This window comes from Schistocerca cancellata, chromosome 8 (assembly GCF_023864275.1).
Source record: "Schistocerca cancellata isolate TAMUIC-IGC-003103 chromosome 8, iqSchCanc2.1, whole genome shotgun sequence".
In the NCBI taxonomy this organism is placed as follows: domain Eukaryota; kingdom Metazoa; phylum Arthropoda; class Insecta; order Orthoptera; family Acrididae; genus Schistocerca; species Schistocerca cancellata.
The window spans coordinates 192,075,232-192,095,557 of record NC_064633.1 but is presented as its reverse complement, the minus strand read 5'-3'; the positions used below and the strand labels follow the sequence as shown (position 1 = coordinate 192,095,557).

Below are 20,326 nucleotides of genomic sequence, written 5' to 3'. Positions count from 1 at the left end.
AACAAAACCAAACATTCAACACAAACCAAAAGAAATTTTACCAGACAATAGATAACACACACATTAAAATAGACAATCCACCAAACATAACAGACATGGAACACTTCTGGAGCAACATATGGTCAAACCTGGTACAACATAACAGACATGTACGGTGGATACAAGCAGAAACACACACACACACACACACACACACACACACACACACACATACACACACACACAAGATGATACCACAAATACCTGAAGCGATAATTTTGCTACATGAAGCCACTCAAGCAATTAATTCTACGCACAATTGGAAAGCCGCTGGAAAAGATAAAATAGCAAATTTCTGGCTAAAGAAGTTCACCTCAACACATTCACATCTAACTAAATTATTTAACAGTTACATTGCAGACCCATACACAGTCCCTGATACACTTACACAAGGAATAACTTATCTGAAACCTAAAGTTGAAGCAGACCCAGCAAAATATCACCCCATAACATGCGTACCAACAATATACAACATATTAACTTCAGTCATTACACAGAAATTAATGGCACATACAACACAGAACAAAATTATAAATGAAGAACAAAAAGGCTGCTGCAAAGGAGCACGAGGATGTAAAGAGCAACTGATAGTAGATGCCGAGGTGACATACCAAGCTAAAACTAAACAAAGGTCGCTACACTACGCATACATTGATTATCAAAAAGCTTTTGATAGTGTACTCCACTCATGGTTACTACAAATGTTGGAAATATATAAAGTAGGTCCTAAATTGATACAGTTCCTAAACATAGTAATGAAAAATTGGAAAACCACACTTAATATCCAAACAAATTCAAATAATATCATATCACAGTCAATACAGATTAAGTGTGGAATATACTAAGGAGACTCATTAAGTCCTTTCTTGTTCTGCCTTGCTCTGAACCCACTATCCAACATGCTAAATAATACAAATTATGGATATATTATTACTGGAACACGCCAACACAAAAGCACACATTTGTTATACATGGATGATCTAAAACTACTGGCAGCAACAAATCAACTACTCAACCAATTACTAAAGATAACAGAAATATTCAGCAATGATATAAATATGGCTTTTGGAACAGACAAATGTGAGCGATGGAAAAAACGGATGCCTATATATATGTAGGATACAGACCAAAAATAGGAATAGATAATACAAATATTAAAGAAGAACTAAAAGGAAAAATATAGACAAAGACTAACAAAAATACTGAAAACAGAATTGACAGCAAGAAACAAGACAAAATCTATAAATACGTATGCTATACAAATATTGACCTACTCATTTGGAGTAGTGAAATGGAGTAACACAGACCTAGAAGCACTCAATACACTTCACGATCACAATGCCACAAATATAGAATACATCACATACATTCAGCAACAGAAAGATTCACATTAAGCAGAAAGGAAGGAGGAAGGGGATTTATCGACATAAAAAACCTACATTATGGACAGGTAGACAATTTAAGAAAATTCTTTATAGAACGAGCAGAAACTAGCAAAATACACAAAGCAATCACTCATATAAATACATCGGCTACAGCACTGCAACTTCATAACCACTTCTACAACCCTTTAGATCACGTAACATCAACATATACGGAGAAAGTAAATTGGAAAAAGAAAACACTACATGGCAAGCACCCGTATCATCTAACACAGCCACACATCGATCAAGACCCATCCAACACATGGCTAAGAAAAGGCAATATATACAGTGAGACAGAAGGATTCATGATTGCAATACAGGATCAAACAATAAACACCAGATATTACAGCAAGCATATTATTAAAGATCCCAATACCACAACAGATAAATGCAGACTTTGCAAACAACAAATAGAAACAGTAGATCACATCACAAGTGGATGTACAATACTAGCAAATACAGAATACCCCAGAAGACATGACAATGTAGCAAAAATAATACATCAACAACTTGCCATAAAACATAAACTAATAAAACAACACGTTCCCACATACAAGTACGCACCACAAAGTGTACTGGAGAATGATGAATACAAATTATACTGGAACAGAACCATTATAACAGATAAAACAACACCACATAACAAACCTGACATCATACTCACCAATAAAAAGAAGAAATTAACACAACTAATCGAAATATCCATACCCAATACAACAAATATACAGAAGAAAACAGGAGAAAAAAATTGAAAAATACATCCAACTGGCTGAGGAAGTCAAGGACATGTGGCATCAGCATAAAGTTGACATTATAGCAATTATACTATCAACTACAGGAGTCATACCACACAATATCCACCAGTACATCAATGCAATACAGCTACATCCAAACTTATATATACAACTACAGAAATACGTAATTATTGATACATGTTCTATTACCCGAAAGTTCCTAAATGCAATATAACATATATCATACAGTTAAAAGGAAGTGACGCCTGATCAAGGTCTGTGTCACTTTCCATTTTTAACCAGACTTAACGTCTGAGAAAGTAAAGAAATAATAATAATAATAATAAATAATGTAAATCAAGGAGAAATTTGCAGAGGAAATTAGAAATCAGGCAGAAGAAATAAAAACATCGAGATTTGATGATAACATTTTGTTTCCATCGGAGACTGCAAGGGGTTTGCAAGAGCAACTGGATGAAATGGACACTGTCTTGACAAGTGGTTATAAGATAAACATCAACAAAAGTAAAGCAAGAGCAGTGGGAACTAACTAGATGAAACTGGGATAGATTATAAAATTATACACTAAAAGTAGTTACTGAATAGCAAGAAAAGTGTTTCTGAAAAAGAAAATTTACCATCATAGAGCATAAATTTAAATGTTAGGAAGCCTTTCCTGAAGGTATTTGTCAGAAGTGTTGCCTTGCACAGAAGTGAAATGTGGTTGTTATATAGTTCAGAAAAGGAAAGAATCTAAGCTTTCCCGATGTGGTGCTACAGAAGAAGATGGGTGAATTGAGTAGCTAATGAGGAGATACAGTTTCAAATTTGGGAGAGAATAAATGTACCACATAACTTGATGGAAAGAATGAAAGTGTAGCTAGAATACATCTTTATGCATCATCATTTTGGCATAGTGGAAGCTGTTAGGAGGAAGGGGGCGGGGGGTTAAAAAGTGTAGGAGAAGGCCAAAGCATGACTGCAATAAGTAGGTTGAAATGGATGTAAGTTGTGATATTGCAGTAGTTATGCAGAGCCAAAGAAGCTTGCTCAGCAGAAAGTAGTGTGAAGAGCTGCATCAAACCAGTCTTCAGACTGAAGACCATGACAATGTATTTTCATTGGTATAACTTAACAAATAATAAATAAGAGACAAAGATGAGTGAGACTAGATGGTAATGACCAGTAAGACTCTGGAATCCATGCCTTTCCAGTCAAATAAAACAAGGAAAAGTAGTTTGTTATGTTTTTTTTAATACCATTATAGAATTTGAATATGGAGTGATTTAACTTTTTGAGTGCCAGTGGTTTCTGCCTGAAACCATTATACACTCCTGGAAATTGAAATAAGAACACCGTGAATTCATTGTCCGAGGAAGGGGAAACTTTATTGACACATTCCTGGGGTCAGATACATCACATGATCACACTGACAGAACCACAGGCAACAGAGCATGCACAATGTCGGCACTAGTACAGTGTATATCCACCTTTCGCAGCAATGCAGGCTGCTGTTCTCCCATGGAGACGATTGTAGAGATGCTGCATGTAGTCCTGTGGAACGGCTTGCCATGCCGTTTCCACCTGGCGCCTCAGTTGGACCAGCGTTCGTGCTGGACGTGCAGACCGCGTGAGACGACGCTTCATCCAGTCCCAAACATGCTCAATGGGGGACAGATCCGGAGATCTTGCTGGCCAGGGTAGTTGACTTACACCTTCTAGAGCACGTTGGGTGGCACGGGATACATGCGGACGTGCATTGTCCTGTTGGAACAGCAAGTTCCCTTGCCGGTCTAGGAATGGTAGAACGATGGGTTCGATGACGGTTTGGATGTACCGTGCACTATTCAGTGTCCCCTCGACGATCACCAGTGGTCTACGGCCAGTGTAGGAGATCGCTCCCCACACCATGATGCTGGGTGTTGGTCCTGTGTGCCTCGGTCGTATGCAGTCCTGATTGTGGCGCCCACCTGCACGGCGCCAAACACGCATACGACCATCATTGGCACCAAGGCAGAAGCGACTCTCATCGCTGAAGACGACACGTCTCCATTCGTCCCTCCATTCACGCCTGTCGCGACACCACTGGAGGCGGGCTGCACGATGTTGGGGCGTGAGCGGAAGACGGCCTAACGGTGTGCGGGACCGTAGCCCAGCTTCATGGAGACGGTTGCGAATGGTCCTCGCCGATACCCCAGGAGCGCAACAGTGTCCCTAATTTGCTGGGAAGTGGCGGTGCGGTCCCCTACGGCACTGCGTAGGATCCTACGGTCTTGGCGTGCATCCGTGCGTCGCTGCGGTCCGGTCCCAGGTCGACGGGCACGTGCACCTTCCGCCGACCACTGGCGACAACATCGATGTACTGTGGAGACCTCACGCCCCACGTGTTGAGCAATTCGGCGGTACGTCCACCCGGCCTCCCGCATGCCCACTATACGCCCTCGCTCAAAGTCCGTCAACTGCACATACGGTTCACGTCCACGCTGTCGCGGCATGCTACCAGTGTTAAAGACTGCGATGGAGCTCCGTATGCCACGGCAAACTGGCTGACACTGACGGCGGCGGTGCACAAATGCTGCGCAGCTAGCGCCATTCGACGGCCAGCACCGCGGTTCCTGGTGTGTCCGCTGTGCCGTGCTTGTGGTCATTGCTTGTACAGCCCTCTCGCAGTGTCCGGAGCAAGTATGGTGGGTCTGACACACCGGTGTCAATGTGTTCTTTTTTCCATTTCCAGGAGTGTATTTTTTAAGTGCAGTGCTGTTCATGAGATACAACAGATGCTATTGCAGGACAGAAACATCTAGTGGAACACTGAGAAACTTATACAAATGTAGTGCATTGTACCACTCACATACAGCGCTCAGAGCAACAGTCGGCACGGAAATTGTGCTACATACTAAAGAGCTCATTAACAGTGAAAGTAAGTATATCTTAAGTTACTGTAGTGTAAATCTGAGTTTATACTGCTGATGTTATGACTGGTTTTGAAATGAAACCACTGGAGCTGTATGTACTTTTGATAAAAATTTACTAAAGTTTAGGCCCATTTTGCTTTTTATGTAAGACTATAATTTGTTTTTAGCATTATGAGTTCATTAAAGTTTTGAGATGTGGGATTGTCTCTGAGAAAAATTCAAAATTTCTTTCAAATCTGTCTTGTGAAATGATGGGCGGCTGAAAACTGTATGTCCCAGTGATTACTTAGTGTAACCACAACTTTAAAACAATTGTTTACTTTTTGCAAATTTCTTCTTGTATTTGTCACTTGATAATTTTTAAAATGATTTTTTTGTATTGTTGTGTCTAGTGTGTTAAGATGCACCAAAAAATATGCAACTTTTTCTGTTCCACTTGGTGAATCATAAAATTTCATCTGCCAGCTGGTGGAACCTGTTACGTTCTACTAGTCAGATTGTTATCTTTATCAGAAAATTTTGTTTTAGTTTGATGCTGCACATTTCAATACCACAAATTTCCTTGTAGTCTTTCTGGTAAATAGGAAATAGCAACATGAGGCTGCACCTTGAGAGATCTATGAAACTTTTGTTGGACGTTATCCAATCATCGTAGGATTGATTATGTGACACCTGCTCAAAAAATTAAAGGCATTAATTTTCTGCATCCACAGTTCTCATGTATTACTCATTTGCTGAATTAGTGAGTGTTGTTTTCACAATCCTCACATACTTTTAACTATGTTACTGGAACATTTTTCCATATGATATGAGGACGTCTTAACATTGGCAATTATAGGTGTGTCTGGTACTGCACACCGTGGAATTTGATTTCCCGCCAGACGTCATGGACGTTGAAGACCCTTAGAGGTCTCTACACCATCACGCTGTAAGCTGTGGTGGCGCGCGCCTCCTGGCCTGCATTTAGTGTGAGGGCACCACAGTGGAACACGTGGTTCCAGCAGTAGAGTATTTAAGCGCCTTCCTCTCACTCAACCAGTGAGTCTAATCTTGCATACCTCTCGGGACACATCGCCCCGCGTTAGATAGCTTTCTTACTTTCTTGTTCTGTGTACAAGTGGACATGGTTGTTAGGTTTCCTTGTGACTCCGTTGTTTTGATCTTGTTGTTGTTCTTTCTGTCCTTCGTTGGTCGTGTCCATCCTTTCCGTTGGGTTGTTGTTTGCAGGCCGCTTCGCGGGAACAGGTCGTGCTGCGCTTTCCGTCACTTCAACCCATGCCTCATAATTATGTCAAGGCAGCAGTTCATGGTGTAAGACTACTAATGATGTTGTGAGTATGCAGCAATATCGTTAGGGGATTGGTTTTCCATAGTGCTTGTTCACAATTTAGGACAAAAAGTGTTAGAAAATGGAACACACAAATACAATCCTCCACAGGTTGAGTAGCATTCCAAATGGCAGTTGGATATAGTTGTCACAGTAACATGTGGCAGTTTAAGTATTACTGTTCAGTGTTTTATGTCACTCAGTGCTAGATTGATTTTGGCAACAGATACCATAATAGCACAGAGAATACTTTGACAATCAGTTAAAAAGTTCAAACAGATCAGGTATCTCCAGTCTGGTTTAGCAATAATGATGAGACAGGCAAAAACAATAAGACTGAAAACGTAAATATACAGATAAAATTGACCGAAGGCTGTTCACAGTATGACTCACCTAACGTGTGGCAGGTTTGTGTAGGAGCATGATACTGCTGCAGACCCTTGTGACAACCACATTTTCCATCAGGAAGGAGGATATGGCCCTCCATACAAGGACCTTTGGTGAACAACTGATGGCAAGACCTTGTCTGTCTGTGATAACCAAGGGTTTGAGGTTTACAGCCACACTTTGCCAGAGCTGGGTTCTCAGCATCCTGCTGGAGTAGTTCGCCCCAGGCACAAGGTCCTCTGGCTGGAGGTTGCTGCAGCTTGTAGCACTGGCCAGAAGGGAGCCACACTGCTTGCCCTAGAGGGCATGTTGCAACAGCGATACACTCTCCGATGTCCCTGGAATATGTTACACATTGTAAGTAAAGTTACGCAGCACTGGATGAAAACGGGAACCTCAAAACTTATTCCTAACACAAATATTTTTCTTGCTATTCTACTTAGTAATCACACACATAAACAGTAATAATTGTGTCATATTTAGATCAAAGTTATATCGTCTTGTCCTGTTTATCTCGGCTGTCTACAACAAGGATGACTTCCCAAATGCAAAATGAGACAAGGGATATGGTAGTTGGACACAGAAGTTGTTAAAAACTCATTGTGCATATTATTTGAGCTAACATTAATTACAAATAATGACCATAACCTATAAATAGTCGTAAAAACAGTAAAGTAGAACAGGACTTTTTTTTTTTTTTTACTTAAAAGAAAAATGTAAGAGATGGAAAAAAGGTTCTAATATTGCAGTTATACTCTTAAACTACTTTCTTAAATTTTTATGTCTCATGCTGGTACTGTGCAGAATGATTGTGCGGATACAGAGCGTTTTTTAATGAAAGAATTCTAACTTGTTTGTGGAATGATTTCAGGAAGATCAAATATGTTATCATTCTCAGTGTCTAAAAACAGAAAAGTCATTTTATTGTAGATAAAATGTAGGTGCTCTGTGATAGGTGTCATAGATGTATTTATATTTTATTAAAAATTTCAGTAGCCCAAGAGGAATATGGTAGCATTGAAAAGTTGAGTCTTGCTCTTTTTCTTCTGACCGTCTGTGTGTAGTGTTATTCATGTGGAAATGAGCAAAAGTTTTCTAAATGTTTGCAAATCGTATAACTGTGGTGACTTGGGTACCAGCATGGTATTCCCCTAGTGGAATGTGGGAAAAGTGCCTAAAAACCACATCCACCACTGAAAAGTTACGTATGCACCAGTTATAAGCACATGCTTATAAATGCTGTGGTGAAATTTTAATAATAATATTGCCCAAAGAAATAAAACAGTTACTGTCACTGTTCACATAATCTATGGTATTACCATAGTTCTTTGTCACCTGTTAGTTTAATGAACAATATGCACAATCAAAATCAAGATTCCTGTTTGATGGAAGTTATCAGAAAGGGTGGGCTAAATTCAGTTAGTGGTGGCATATTTGTTGCTGTCAGAAATAATTTATCTTGTGGCAAAATTGAAGAAGATAATTCCTGTGTGTAGGTATGGGCAGAGGTCATTGTTGGCAACCAGACTAAAATAATAATTGGATCCTTTTACCGACCTCCCAACTGAGATGATTCAGTTGCTGAAAACTTGAGTCTAATTTTCAATGCGTAACCGACTCGTGCAATAATAGTTGATGGTGACTTCAGTTTACCCTTGACATGTTGGTGAAAATACATGTTTAAATCCAGCGGTATGCATAAAACATCATCCGAAACTGCGCTAAATGTATTCTCTGAAAATTATTTCGAATACTTGGTTCATGAGCCCATTCAGATAGTGAAAGGTTGTGAAAACACACTTGGTTTCTTAGTAACAAATGATTCTGAGCTAATAATGGGCATCAAAACTGATGCAGGGATTAGTGAACACAGAGTTGTCATAGTGAGACTGAATACAATGACTCCAAAATCCACCAAAAATAAATGAAAAATATATCTATTCAAAACAGCAGATAAAAATTCTCTTGATGCCTTCCTGAGAGACAGTCTCCTTTCCTTAAAAAATTAACAATGTAAGTGTAGACCAGATGTGGCTTAAATTCGTAGAAATAATATTGGCAGCAATTGTGAGATTTATACCAAGTAAACTGACAAAAGATGGAGCTAATCCTCTCATGGTACACAATACAGGTCAAAACACTGTTTCAGAAACAACAAAAAAGCATACCAAATGGAAAGAAGTGCAAAACACATGAGATTGGTAATCTTTTACAGAAGCTCAAACTTTAGCACGGACTTCAGTGAGATATGCTTATAATAGTTTGCACAATGAAACTTTGTCTCGAAACCTGGCAGAAAATCCAGTAAGATACTGGGCGTATGCAAAGTATGTTGCGATGAGACACAGCCAGTGCCTTCTCTGCATGACAGCAATGGGAATAGTATTGATGGCAGTCTTGCTAAATCAGAGATACTAAACATGGTTTTCCAAAATTCCTTCACCAAAGAAGGTGAAGTAAGTACTCCATAATTTGAATCAAGAACAGCTGCCAACATGAGTAACTTAGACGTAGATATCCTCCTTAATAAAAGCAAGTCTTCCAGTCCAAACTGTATATCAATTAGGTTCCTTTCAGAGTATGCTATTGCAATAGCTCCATACTTAACAATCATATCCAACCCGTCACTCAACAAATGACCCCTACTGAAAGACTGGAAGGCCACACCAATATTCAAGAAAGGCAATTGGAGTAATCCACTAAATTATAGGCCCATATTGTTAATGTCAATATGTAGTAGGATTTTGGAAAATATGTTGTCTATAGCCATTATGAATTACCCCGAAAAGAATGGTCTGTTGATGTATAGCCAACATGGATTTGGAAAACATCGTTCTTGTGAAACACAAGTAGCTCTTTGCTCACACAAAATGTTGAGTGCTATTGACAAAGGATTTCAAATTGATTCTGTATTTCTAGATTACCAGAAGGCTTTTTGGCACTATACATCAGAAGCAGCTTGCAATCAATTTGCATGCTCATGGAATGTTGTCTCAGTTGCGTGACTGGGTTCATGATTTCCTCTCAAAGAGGTCACAGTTCATAGTAAGTGACAGGAACTCGTAGAGTAAAATAGAAGTGATTTGTGGCGTTCCCCAGGGTAGTTTTGTGTGCCCTCTGTTGTTTCTTATCTATATAAACAATTTAGGAGACAATCTGAGCAGCCATCTTCGATTGGTTGCAGGTGATGCTGTTGTTTATTGTCTAGTAAAGTCATCAGAAGGTAAAAATTGATTGCAAAACAATTTAGAGAAGACATCTGTGTGTTATGAAAAATGAGAGGTCATCCACATGAGTACTAAATGGAATTGTTAAACTCCAGTTACATGATAACTCAGTCAAGTCTAAAAGCTTTGAATTCAACTAAATACCTAAGAATGACAATTACAAATAACTTAAATTGGAAGCAACACATAGAAAATGTTGCTGGGAAGGGCAAACCAAAGACTGCATTGTACGAGTAGAACACCTAGAAAATGCAACAGATCTAATCAAGAAACTGCCTACGCTAAGCTTGTCCACCCTCGTTTTGAAGTATTGCTGTATGGTGTGGGATCGTTATCAGATAGGCCTAACAGAGTTCATTGAGAATGTTCAAAGAAGGGCAGCACATTTTGTACTATCGGGAAATGCGGAAGAGAGTGTCAAGGACAGGATACAGGATTTGGGGTGGACATCATTGAACCAAAGATGTTTCTCGTTGGGACAAGATCTTCTCAAGAAATTTCAATCACCTAATTTCTCCTCTGAATGTGAAAATATTTTGTTGATGCCGAACTATGTAGGGAGAAATGACCATGATCAGAATAAAATAAGAGAAATCAGAACTCACATGGAAAGAGATAGGTGACCGTTTTTTCCATGTGCTGTATGAGAGTGGAATAACTGAATTATTGTGAAGGTGGTTCGATGAACCCTCTGCCAGACAATTAAGTGTTATTTGGAGAGTAGCGCTGTGGATGTAGTTGTCCCAACTTGGAGTTCTTTCAGCTCTTTCAGCTAGTCCTACACAATGTTAGGTAATTATGTGAAGACCTCCATTCCAGTAAAGTAAAGCACTGGAGATGAGTGAATTGTTTAAAATGTATGGGCTACTGATACACTACACCATTTAATTTTGCTTATGAATTGAGAATTACATAAGAATTTTCCTTAAAAACCTTTTTTTCAGAGGCCAAAGGTAGATAGCCATGCATGCGTCAGTTTGTTAGACCTTTGAAATGACATGACATTTGTACATTACCAGTAATCGCTACACTATTATGGAAGGTGTGTTTGTATCCTGTCAGTTCAGAAAACTTACAGGAACAATTTTTGCTCATATGCTAAGGGACTGTGCTTTTCATTGTAGACTGAGGATAATGATTTTTTCCAAAACTGTATGTAATTCAACATTGAATTTTGAGAGGGAAAAAATTAAGCTGTTCTCTTACATGTTTGATAACATACTTGTACGGTACTGTTTTACATCTCAATTCTGCAAAGAATGGTGCGAGGGAGAAGAAACTTGATGAAGTGAATGATTTGCTACAGTACTCACGAATGTGTCACAGCAGGTTGTAGGTAGTGGTTAAAGGGACAAGGCCCGCGCTGGTGTGCAGGGTAGCAGACATGACCAGTAAGTTCAGGGACCCGGAGATGGCCCGGTAGGCAGCGACACAGTGGTTCCCCTTGTAGGCTTACCACCAGCTCTTGGCCCACTGGACAGGGTCCCTGTTGGAACACTTGATAGCAGTGGCCATCAGCTGGCCATAGCACCAGCTGCCATCCTTGCAGAGCACATGGGTTGCGTGCAGTGTCACGGGCCCACCGTGGAGGTAACACAATCCCAGGCGCAGCAGAAGCAGCAGGGTCCGGGTTTGGGGTTGTTCCTTGACACACCATGAGAATGACCAGCAATGCCCACAGCAGAGGTATCTCCTGCAACAGTGAAATATTTTTTTCACTAAATAGTATGTACTCAAAGCTACAAAAGTTAATTTTGCACTTACTTTTTCAAGTGTAAAACTTATTGCTTTCAAGACATGAATTTGGGGGGAGGGGGTGGGGGTGGGGTGAATCTTCTTTGAAAATATTTGAATTTCAGAAATTGATTGTATGTAAAATAAAGACAACCTTACGGCTTTGGACATCCAACGATAAAACATGTTTTTCAAGGCCTGTAGGCCATTACATTAAAGTATGGGTATTCTGTGACAACCCTAATTTGTGGAAATTTCTACAAAATCATTTACTAGATGAAAGACTCATTTGACCAGCTGGAACAACTGTGACAAGGAAGTTAATACAAGATATGCTGAGTGATCACAAAAGTGACGTGTTAATTGTATGTCATATTTCAGAAGCCCACCTGAATGTTAATGGATGTGCATACCAAAAAGTAAGAACATTTGGACATTTACATTCATGACACACTGTGAAAGCTGTGAAATATATATTAAGAAAAAATGTGAAAATACAGTAATTTCATTGAACTGTTAAACTTTGTTTAATTTGCTAAAATCAGTAGATCCCTCAAGATATGGGAAATTAACTGAATTTTACATCAGTGCTTGGCAGAACATGATAATAATATTAAAAAAGGAAAATACTTCCTAATCCTGCAGAATATTAGGAAATGTTTTACATTTTACTATTAATACGAATATTTCCCCGGGAAGCACATCAACAGTAAAAATCAGGATAGTATTTTAAGATTTTTGGATGTTTACTCAGCTGCATATTTTGGGAAAGCAAGTATCATTCCAGAATGAAATTTTGACTTTGCAGCAGTGTGTGTTCTGATATGAAACTTCCTAGCAGAATACAACTGTGTACCAGACTGAGGCTCAAACTTGGGACCTTTGCCTTTCATGGGCAAGTGCTCTCCTGACTAAGCCACCAAAGCATGACTCATGACCCATCCTCACAGCTTTACTTCCACCAGTACCTCATCTCCTAACTTTCAAACTTTACAGAAGCTCTCGTGTGGAACTTGCAGAACTAGCACTCCTGGAGGAAAGGATATTGCGGAGACGTGGCTTTAGCCATAGTCTGGGGGATGCTTCCAGAATGAAATTTTCACTCTGTAGCGGAGTGTCTACTTATACGAAACTTCTCAGCAGATTAAAACTGTGTCAGACCAAAAGACTAACTTGGGACTTGGACAAGTTCTGTACCAACTGAGCTTCCCAACCACAACTCACGACCTGCCCTCATAACTTTACTCCTCCCAGTACCTCCTCTCTTACCTTCTGAACTTTACAGAAGCTGCCAGGCAGTTTCATATCAGTGCACACTCCACTGCAGAGTGAAAATTTCATTCTGGAAACATCCCCCCAGGCTGTGGGTAAGCCATGTCTCTGCAGTATTCTTTCTTACAGGCGTGTTAGTTATGCAAATTTCGCAGGAGGTAGTCTGTGAAGTTTGGAAGGTAGGAGACAATTTATTGGTGGAAGTAAAGCTTTGAGGATGGGTTGTGAGTCGTGCGTGGGTGACTCAGTCTGTAGAGCACTTGACTGCGGAAGATATAAGGTTCCAAATTAAAGTCTTGGTCTGGTACACAGTTTTAATCTGCCACGAAGTTTCAAGTATCCTTCCATTTCAGAAAGGATGTTTTTGTGACTGCAAACTTAATTGTTAATCAATATAGAAACATGGGTGTGTTTTACATATAACTGCCAGGTTAACCCAAAACTGCCTAGGGAAGCACTTTTTCCAGAGTTTACAAATTTGATGCTTTGAGCAACAGTTTCATAATATTGGTACAAAAAACAAAATGTGCATTTTAATACTCAGGATAGATGCAACATTATTCTGTCGTCTGTTGGGACAGTTGTTGCTGAGGATGCAAGTTGCCTTCGCCCTTTAACTGTGTTGATGTTATAATACTGGCAGAAGAGACCAACACAGATTGTAACAAAAAAATTTCCAGTCAGTCATAGGTAAAACTAGGTTTTCAGTCCACTTCTTATACGAAAGCATAAAGCACAAACAGAGCAACAGTCATCATAAGGTGCACACTGAACTTGTCCCAATAGCAAAAATGAGACAGCCCAGGACAAAAGCAGGGTCATTGCAAATATAGCAATATAACAAAAATACCGGGCACTTCATACTGTATGGAGGAAGTGATTACTGTCCTATACCAGTGCAAGATGCATAGCTTATGCAACACACTTTTTCTGCCTTTTGCAGCTAGAGCTGATGGCTGTCGTAGTGTGGCCCAGCATCTTATGCAACATGCTTTTTCTGCCTCTTGCAGCTAGAGCTGATGGCTGTCATAGTAGTGTGGGACAACATCTCCGAGTCACTATCGATACCCAATTTAAGTGGAGATACTAAATCCCTTGCTCTTGAAATCATTATGTAAAGCTGATAATGGCCATGTTTGTGCCATTGCCAGTGTGGAAAGTTAGTAGACTTGGCTGAGCTCTCTGCCAAGGGATCAAGCAGCATGGGGGCCATGGTTAGGCCAATGTGCCTTGATACTATGTAGGCGATGGAGTTAGCAACATGCCAGAGGCCCCACAGGTGACTCTCCAGTCTTTGACGGTTTCGTGCTTGGCTACCAAGGGGCTCCAACCTTTGGAGCATCTTTTCCCTTCAATGCTGCATGTCTATACTCTTGCTATTCTGTTTCCCCTCCATTGGGGAACTCGTCTTTTGTGTTATTGGGAATGTTCCGCATTGTCCGCCGCTGACATAAGAACAGTCTCACCACTGTTTTTTGTTCCATTTTCCTTTCTTTGTTTCCCTTCTCCTATCCTTCCTCCACTTTGGTGTTTGAGGTTCCTCTCTTTCTTCTTCCTCCCCGTGTACTCATGAAGGCCAGCCCGTGTGTGTGACTCATAACAGGTGATTTGGTAATGCCTAATTCCCAGCCCCAGGTCAACAGGTAGAGTTCACATGTACCCCCTGGTACAGACAAGGCCCAGGGAGGGGTGGTTGCCTGAGCTGCTACCATCTCAAATTGCTGAATGTTCCCTCCATCAGGTGTTCGGGAAGTGTGAATAAACACCTAAGGTGGGTGCGCCCCCTTGTGAAGGGGCCCCTGATTGGAAGGAGTGCGTCATCAGATGGAAGGAGTGCGTCATCAGAGACTCTGGAAATCATGGGGGATTTTCTTGCAATGAGCCAATCATTTTCACAGTCGGTGTCTACTAAATGTAAACGGAATGAGGCTAACAATTCAAAGACCCTTCCAGCTGCACCACAGTTCCTTGTGGTTTTACGTACTGAAGACGGTCAGTCCTTTGCAATGGTAAATCCATTTATTGTTCCGAAAGGTGTTAATGAAATTACCAGCCCTGTGAAATCCTGCTCTCGTTTACAGAATGGCACTTTGCTTTTGGAGATTACTTCTGATTCTCCGGCACAACAACTGCTTGCCGCCTCACTTCTCCATGGCTGTCCTGTTCATGTCGAGGCCCATAGAACTTTGAATTATTGCCATGGTGTTATTTACACTAGGCTGCTCGATGGTATGACTGAGACCGAAATCCAATCAGACCTCTCTGATCAGATTCTCATTGCCATTCATCAGGTGATGAAAAAGGTAGATTCCTCCTTAGTGCCCACATGCACTCTTTTTCTCATTGTTGAGAGTGGTGCTTCTGTCAAAGATCGAAGCAGGCTATGAAATTATCACAGGACCCAAGGCACTGCTATGAGTTTCATCGTTTCAACCACACTAAAACGTCTTGTCAAGACCCAGGCAAATGTGTAACCCGTGGCAGGGATGCGCATGAGTTTGATTGTCCGCCTCCTTCTCGCCGCTGTATCAACTGCGATGGCGGCCATTCTGCCTCATCTCCGGATTTTCCCGTGTATCTTGATGAGTGGTCCATTCAGGAAATCCGCATAAAGGAAAAAGTGCCTTACCTAGTCACCCGCAAGTTATTGGCTAGTTGCAAACCGTGCGTTCTACTGCCTGGCAATTATAGTTCTGTTCTGGCTACATCTCGCTCCATGAAGGACATGGCCATGCAGACATGCAACCTCCAATTCAGCTCTGAGGTGGTGAAATTGCCCAGTGTCAATATGGTATTGCCATCCCCTTGTCCAGCTGTGCAACAAGCCACCAAACTCTAGCCTCAAGAGGCATAGCCACCAGCTACACACCTGGCAGGCTGGAAAGGACACGAGTAGTACTCTTTGAAGACTTCCTACGTCCCTGCAGCTAACCAACACCTGAGTCTTTCTCTTCTAACCAGAAAGGCTCGAAGATGTTCAACAAAGGCAAACGGTCTTCTCCTTCGCCAACTCGAAGATCCTCTTCGACGGTGTCGCCACGTGATACTTTCGAATGACTGGCCACAGTGTTGCCAGTGCACACCACCAACAATTTTTGTGCATTGGACTCCACAGGCCGACAGCACAAGAAAGCCGATGCTTCCGTGGACCTCATAGAGCAGCATCATCCTGCTTTTGTGCCCTGTAGCAGCAAGTTTTGGCAGGCTGGCACATGGCAGCCGCTGAGGTGATACCCCTTCATTATTTCCTCATCATGACTCTACTGCAGTGGATCATTCGCGGCCTTTGATCCCACAAAGAGGATTTATGGCTGCTTTTAAAATTGCAGTGTCCCCTTGTACTCTGCCTTCAGGAAACAAAATTGCGTCCTTACAACCGCTTTGAGCTTTCGCATTTCTTCCCAGTCCATTTTGACTCCCCCTTGAGCTCAGCACTCCATCTCTTGGGCGAGTCATACTGCTCATACTGTTCATAGTCAACCTATATCCCTGACTAAGTGTCTTCAAGCTTTTGCAATTTGCCTTTTCCTTCCACACCTGACCTTTTACATTTTTACCATTTGTATCCCTCCGTCACTCGATGCCACAAGGACAGACTTCCTCCAGCTTACCAGGCAGCTACGGCACCCTTTTCTGCTACTTGGTGTCTTTAATGCACATCATCCTCTTTGGGGTTCTCCCAGAACCTGTCAGTGTGTGCCCTCTTGGCTGACTTTCTTAATCAACTTAGCCTCTTCTGCCTTAACACAGGAGCACCCACATTCCTTTCCAGCTCCTCACACACCTATTCCCATTTGGACTATCCTTCTGCACTTCCCAGCTTGCCCATCGTCTCAAGTGGTCCATTAATTCTGACACCTCCTTGAGCGACCATTTCCTATGTGCTGTCGCTTTGCTGACTCCTACCCACCTGCATGTACACCCAAATGGCAGCTTACTAAGGCTGACTGGTGGCTTTACTCCTCCCTGGCGACCTTCAAAGAACAAGATTTCCCCAGTTGGGATGACCATGTGGAATATCTTATAAATTTTATCCTTATCGCTGCAGAACATTTTTTTCATCGCACTTCATTTTTACCACATCGTGTCCCAGTCCCTTGGTGGACTGAGGCATGCTGCGATACAATTCGCACGTGGAGCCGTGCTTTCTGCATTTTTTACTGTCATCCTACAATGGCAAACTGCATTCATTATAAACAGATGTGTGCACAGTGTGCCTGCAGCTCGTGGTCGTGCGGTAGCGTTCTCGTTTCCCACGCCCGGGTTCGATTCCCGGCGGGGTCAGGGATTTTCTCTGCCTCGTGATGACTGGGTGTTGTGTGATGTCCTTAGGTTACTTAGGTTTAAGTAGTTCTAAGTTCTAGGGGACTGATGACCATAGAATTAAGTCCCATAGTGCTCAGAGCCATTTGAACCATTTTTTTGTATACAGTGTCTCGCATTCTTTGGGATAGCGAGAAAGCTAGCTGTATTTCATTCACTAGTTCTTTGAACTGTTCCACCCCTTCCTCTGCCGTGTGGGTCAACCTCCAATGGCTCTCAGGAACCAAGATCCATTCCCCAATTTCTGGCCTGACAGTAGCAGATGATATCATCATGGAGCCTACTGGTATCTCCAACACTTTGGGCCGCCATTTTGCGGAAATTTCAAGCTCTTCCCACTATCAGCCTGCCTTCCTCCATTGGAAACGAGTGGAAGAGCCTCGGATAATACCCTTCTCTTCTCAGTATCGTAAGTGTTAGAATGCTGCCTTTACTATGAGGGAGGTAGATCATTCTCTCAGTTCATCCCAATCCTCCGCCCCAGGGCTTGACGCTGTCCGCATTTAGGTATTGCAGCACCTTTCTCTTGCAGGCAAGCACTTTCTGCTTAATATGTACAACAGCATCCGGGCATAGGGCACGTTTCCTGAACACTGTCTTGAAGCCACTGTCATACCCATACCTAAGCCCCATAAGGACAAACACCTTCACCTTCCTTCTAGCTACCACCCCATCTCTCTCACCAGTTGTGTTTGAAAGGTGATTCATGCCCGGCTGGTATGGTGGCTAGAGTCTCGCAATTTTCTAACCACTGCACAGTGTGGATTTAGAACTCGCCGTTCTGCAGTTGACCATCTCGACACTTTGTCCACACAGACTGTGGCCATGTTTTTAGATCTGAGAAGGCCTACGACACCTACATGTGGGGCTTCCTTGGCCGTCAGCCTTGTTTCCTTCAGGAATTTTTAAAAGACCGAGTTTCCAAGGTGTGTGTGGGTTCTGCCTTGTCGGACAGCTTTATCCAGGAAAACGGTGTGCCCCAGGGTTCCTTCCTGAGCGTTGTCCTCTTTGCTATCACCACTAACCTGTCTTCCCTTGGGCATCTGTGGCTCCCCTTTCGTTGACAATTTTGCCATCTATTGCAGTTCTCCATGGTCCTGTCTCATTGAGTGGTATCTTCAACAATATCTCGATTCTCTTTACTCTTGGAGAATTGACAATGACTTTCGTTTTTCCATGGTCAAAACCATTTTTATGCATTTCTGGGGGTGCGATTGGTTTCTCCCAACATCTTTACATCTTGAGCCTGTAACTTTTCCTTTCATTGAAACTACGAAATTCCTGGGGCTCATGCTCGATAGGAAACACTCTTGGTCCTGCCAAATGTCTTACCTGACAGCCCACTGTATATGGGCCCTCAAAGTCCTATGTGTCCTCAATGGTACTTCCTGGGTTGCAGATTGGAACACCCTCCTCCATTTGTACTGGTCCCTTGTCCATTCGAAACTAGACTACGGGTGCTTTGTTTATGCATCTGCATGTCTGTCACTCTCACACTGTCTCAACACCATCCACCATCGTGACATCCATTTGGTCACTGGTTCTTTTTGCACTAACCCGGTTGAGAGTCTATATGCCGAAGCTGCTGAACTATCACAATCCTACCACTGTGACTTTCTCCTCAGCAGATATGCATGCTGTTTGTCTGCCATGCGTGGCCACCTATCCGATGCCTCCTTCTTTGATAACTCCTTCGATTGCCAGTATAGGACGCATCCTTCTTCTCTGTTACCTCCTGCAGTCCGCTTTCGGCACTTGCTCCGGCGGATTAACTTCACACTATCTGCAACTTTCCCAGTGGGTGTGAACCCTTCACCACTTTGGCTTCATGCAGCGGCCCGTGTTCACCTTGGCCATCAGTTGCTTCCTAAGGACACTACTCCAGCGTCGCTCTATTGCTTTCAGTTTCACGACCTTCACATGGAACTTCGGGATAGTACCTTTGTGTACACTGGTAGCTCTCGGACTGACCATGGTGTTCGGTGTGCCTTCGTCATCGGAGTTGACGTTTTTCGGTATCGTCTTCTGGCACACTGCTCAGTATTTACAGCAAAGCTCTTCACCCTGTATCAGATCACAGAGTACATCCAGAGATGCAGGCTATTCAGTTGTGTCCTCTGCTCACTCTCTCTCAGCACCCTTCAAAGTCTCTGTGCGGTGTACACCTACCATGCAGTAGTGCAACAGGTCTGGAAAACTGTTACTTGCTCCCTCTTCATGGAGCCACTGTAATGTTTGTGGGTTCCTGGTCATGTCAGTCTACCAAGAAACGAGGCTGCTGACGCTGCCGCCAAGGCTGCAGTCCTCGTACCTCAGCCCACTAGTTCCTGTATTCCCTCTGATGATTTGTGTGTTACCATCTGTCAGGAGGTGGTGTCACTTTGGCACCGCCTTTGGTCCTCCCTTCATGGGAATAAGATCCAGATTATTAAGCTCTCCAAGCGGCTTGGATGACCTCCTTTGGCTCTCCCGCCAGGACGACTCATTTTAACTGGGTTGCGTATTGGGCACTGCCTTTTTAACCATCGCCATTTGTTAAGTGGTGCTCCCCCACCTCTTTGTGCACATTGCACCCAAGTTTTAACAGTCCACCATTTCCTTACGGAATGCCCATTTTTTAACTGTTTGGTTCAATCCCGTCTCCGGCCATCCGGATTTAGGTTTTCCGTGATTTCCCTAAATCGTTTCAGGCAAATGCCAAGATGGTTCCTTTGAAAGGGCACGGCCGATTTCCTTCCACATCCTTCCGTAACCCGAGCTTGCGCTCCGTCTCTAATGACCTCGTTGTCGACGGGACGTTAAACACTAATCACCACCACCATTTTTAACTGTTTACGTTCCTGCTTGGGTTTGCTGTTAGAGTTATCAGCCATTTTAGCGAACGACACGCGGGCTGTCGACAGCGTTTTACTTTTTATCGATCGTAGCAGTATGGCGAAGGCCG

At 42.4% G+C, this 20,326-nt stretch overlaps 2 protein-coding genes across 2 annotated transcripts in view; one reads left to right on the top strand and one right to left on the bottom strand.

Annotated features, from left to right (window-relative positions):
* LOC126094905 (centrosomal protein of 135 kDa) overlaps positions 1–20,326 on the top strand; it is a 402,349-nt gene that overhangs the window by 178,375 nt on the left and 203,648 nt on the right. The window lies entirely within an intron of this gene.
* The window catches only part of LOC126094906 (uncharacterized), a 122,109-nt gene that overhangs the window by 34,601 nt on the left and 67,182 nt on the right, over positions 1–20,326 (bottom strand). Inside the window, exons 3-4 of the mRNA XM_049909545.1 lie at positions 11,367–11,746; positions 6,833–7,164 (exon numbers count right to left, since the gene is read on the bottom strand). Coding sequence (XP_049765502.1) covers positions 6,833–7,164; positions 11,367–11,746 — 712 coding nt within the window. The remainder of the gene's footprint in view (positions 1–6,832; positions 7,165–11,366; positions 11,747–20,326) is intronic.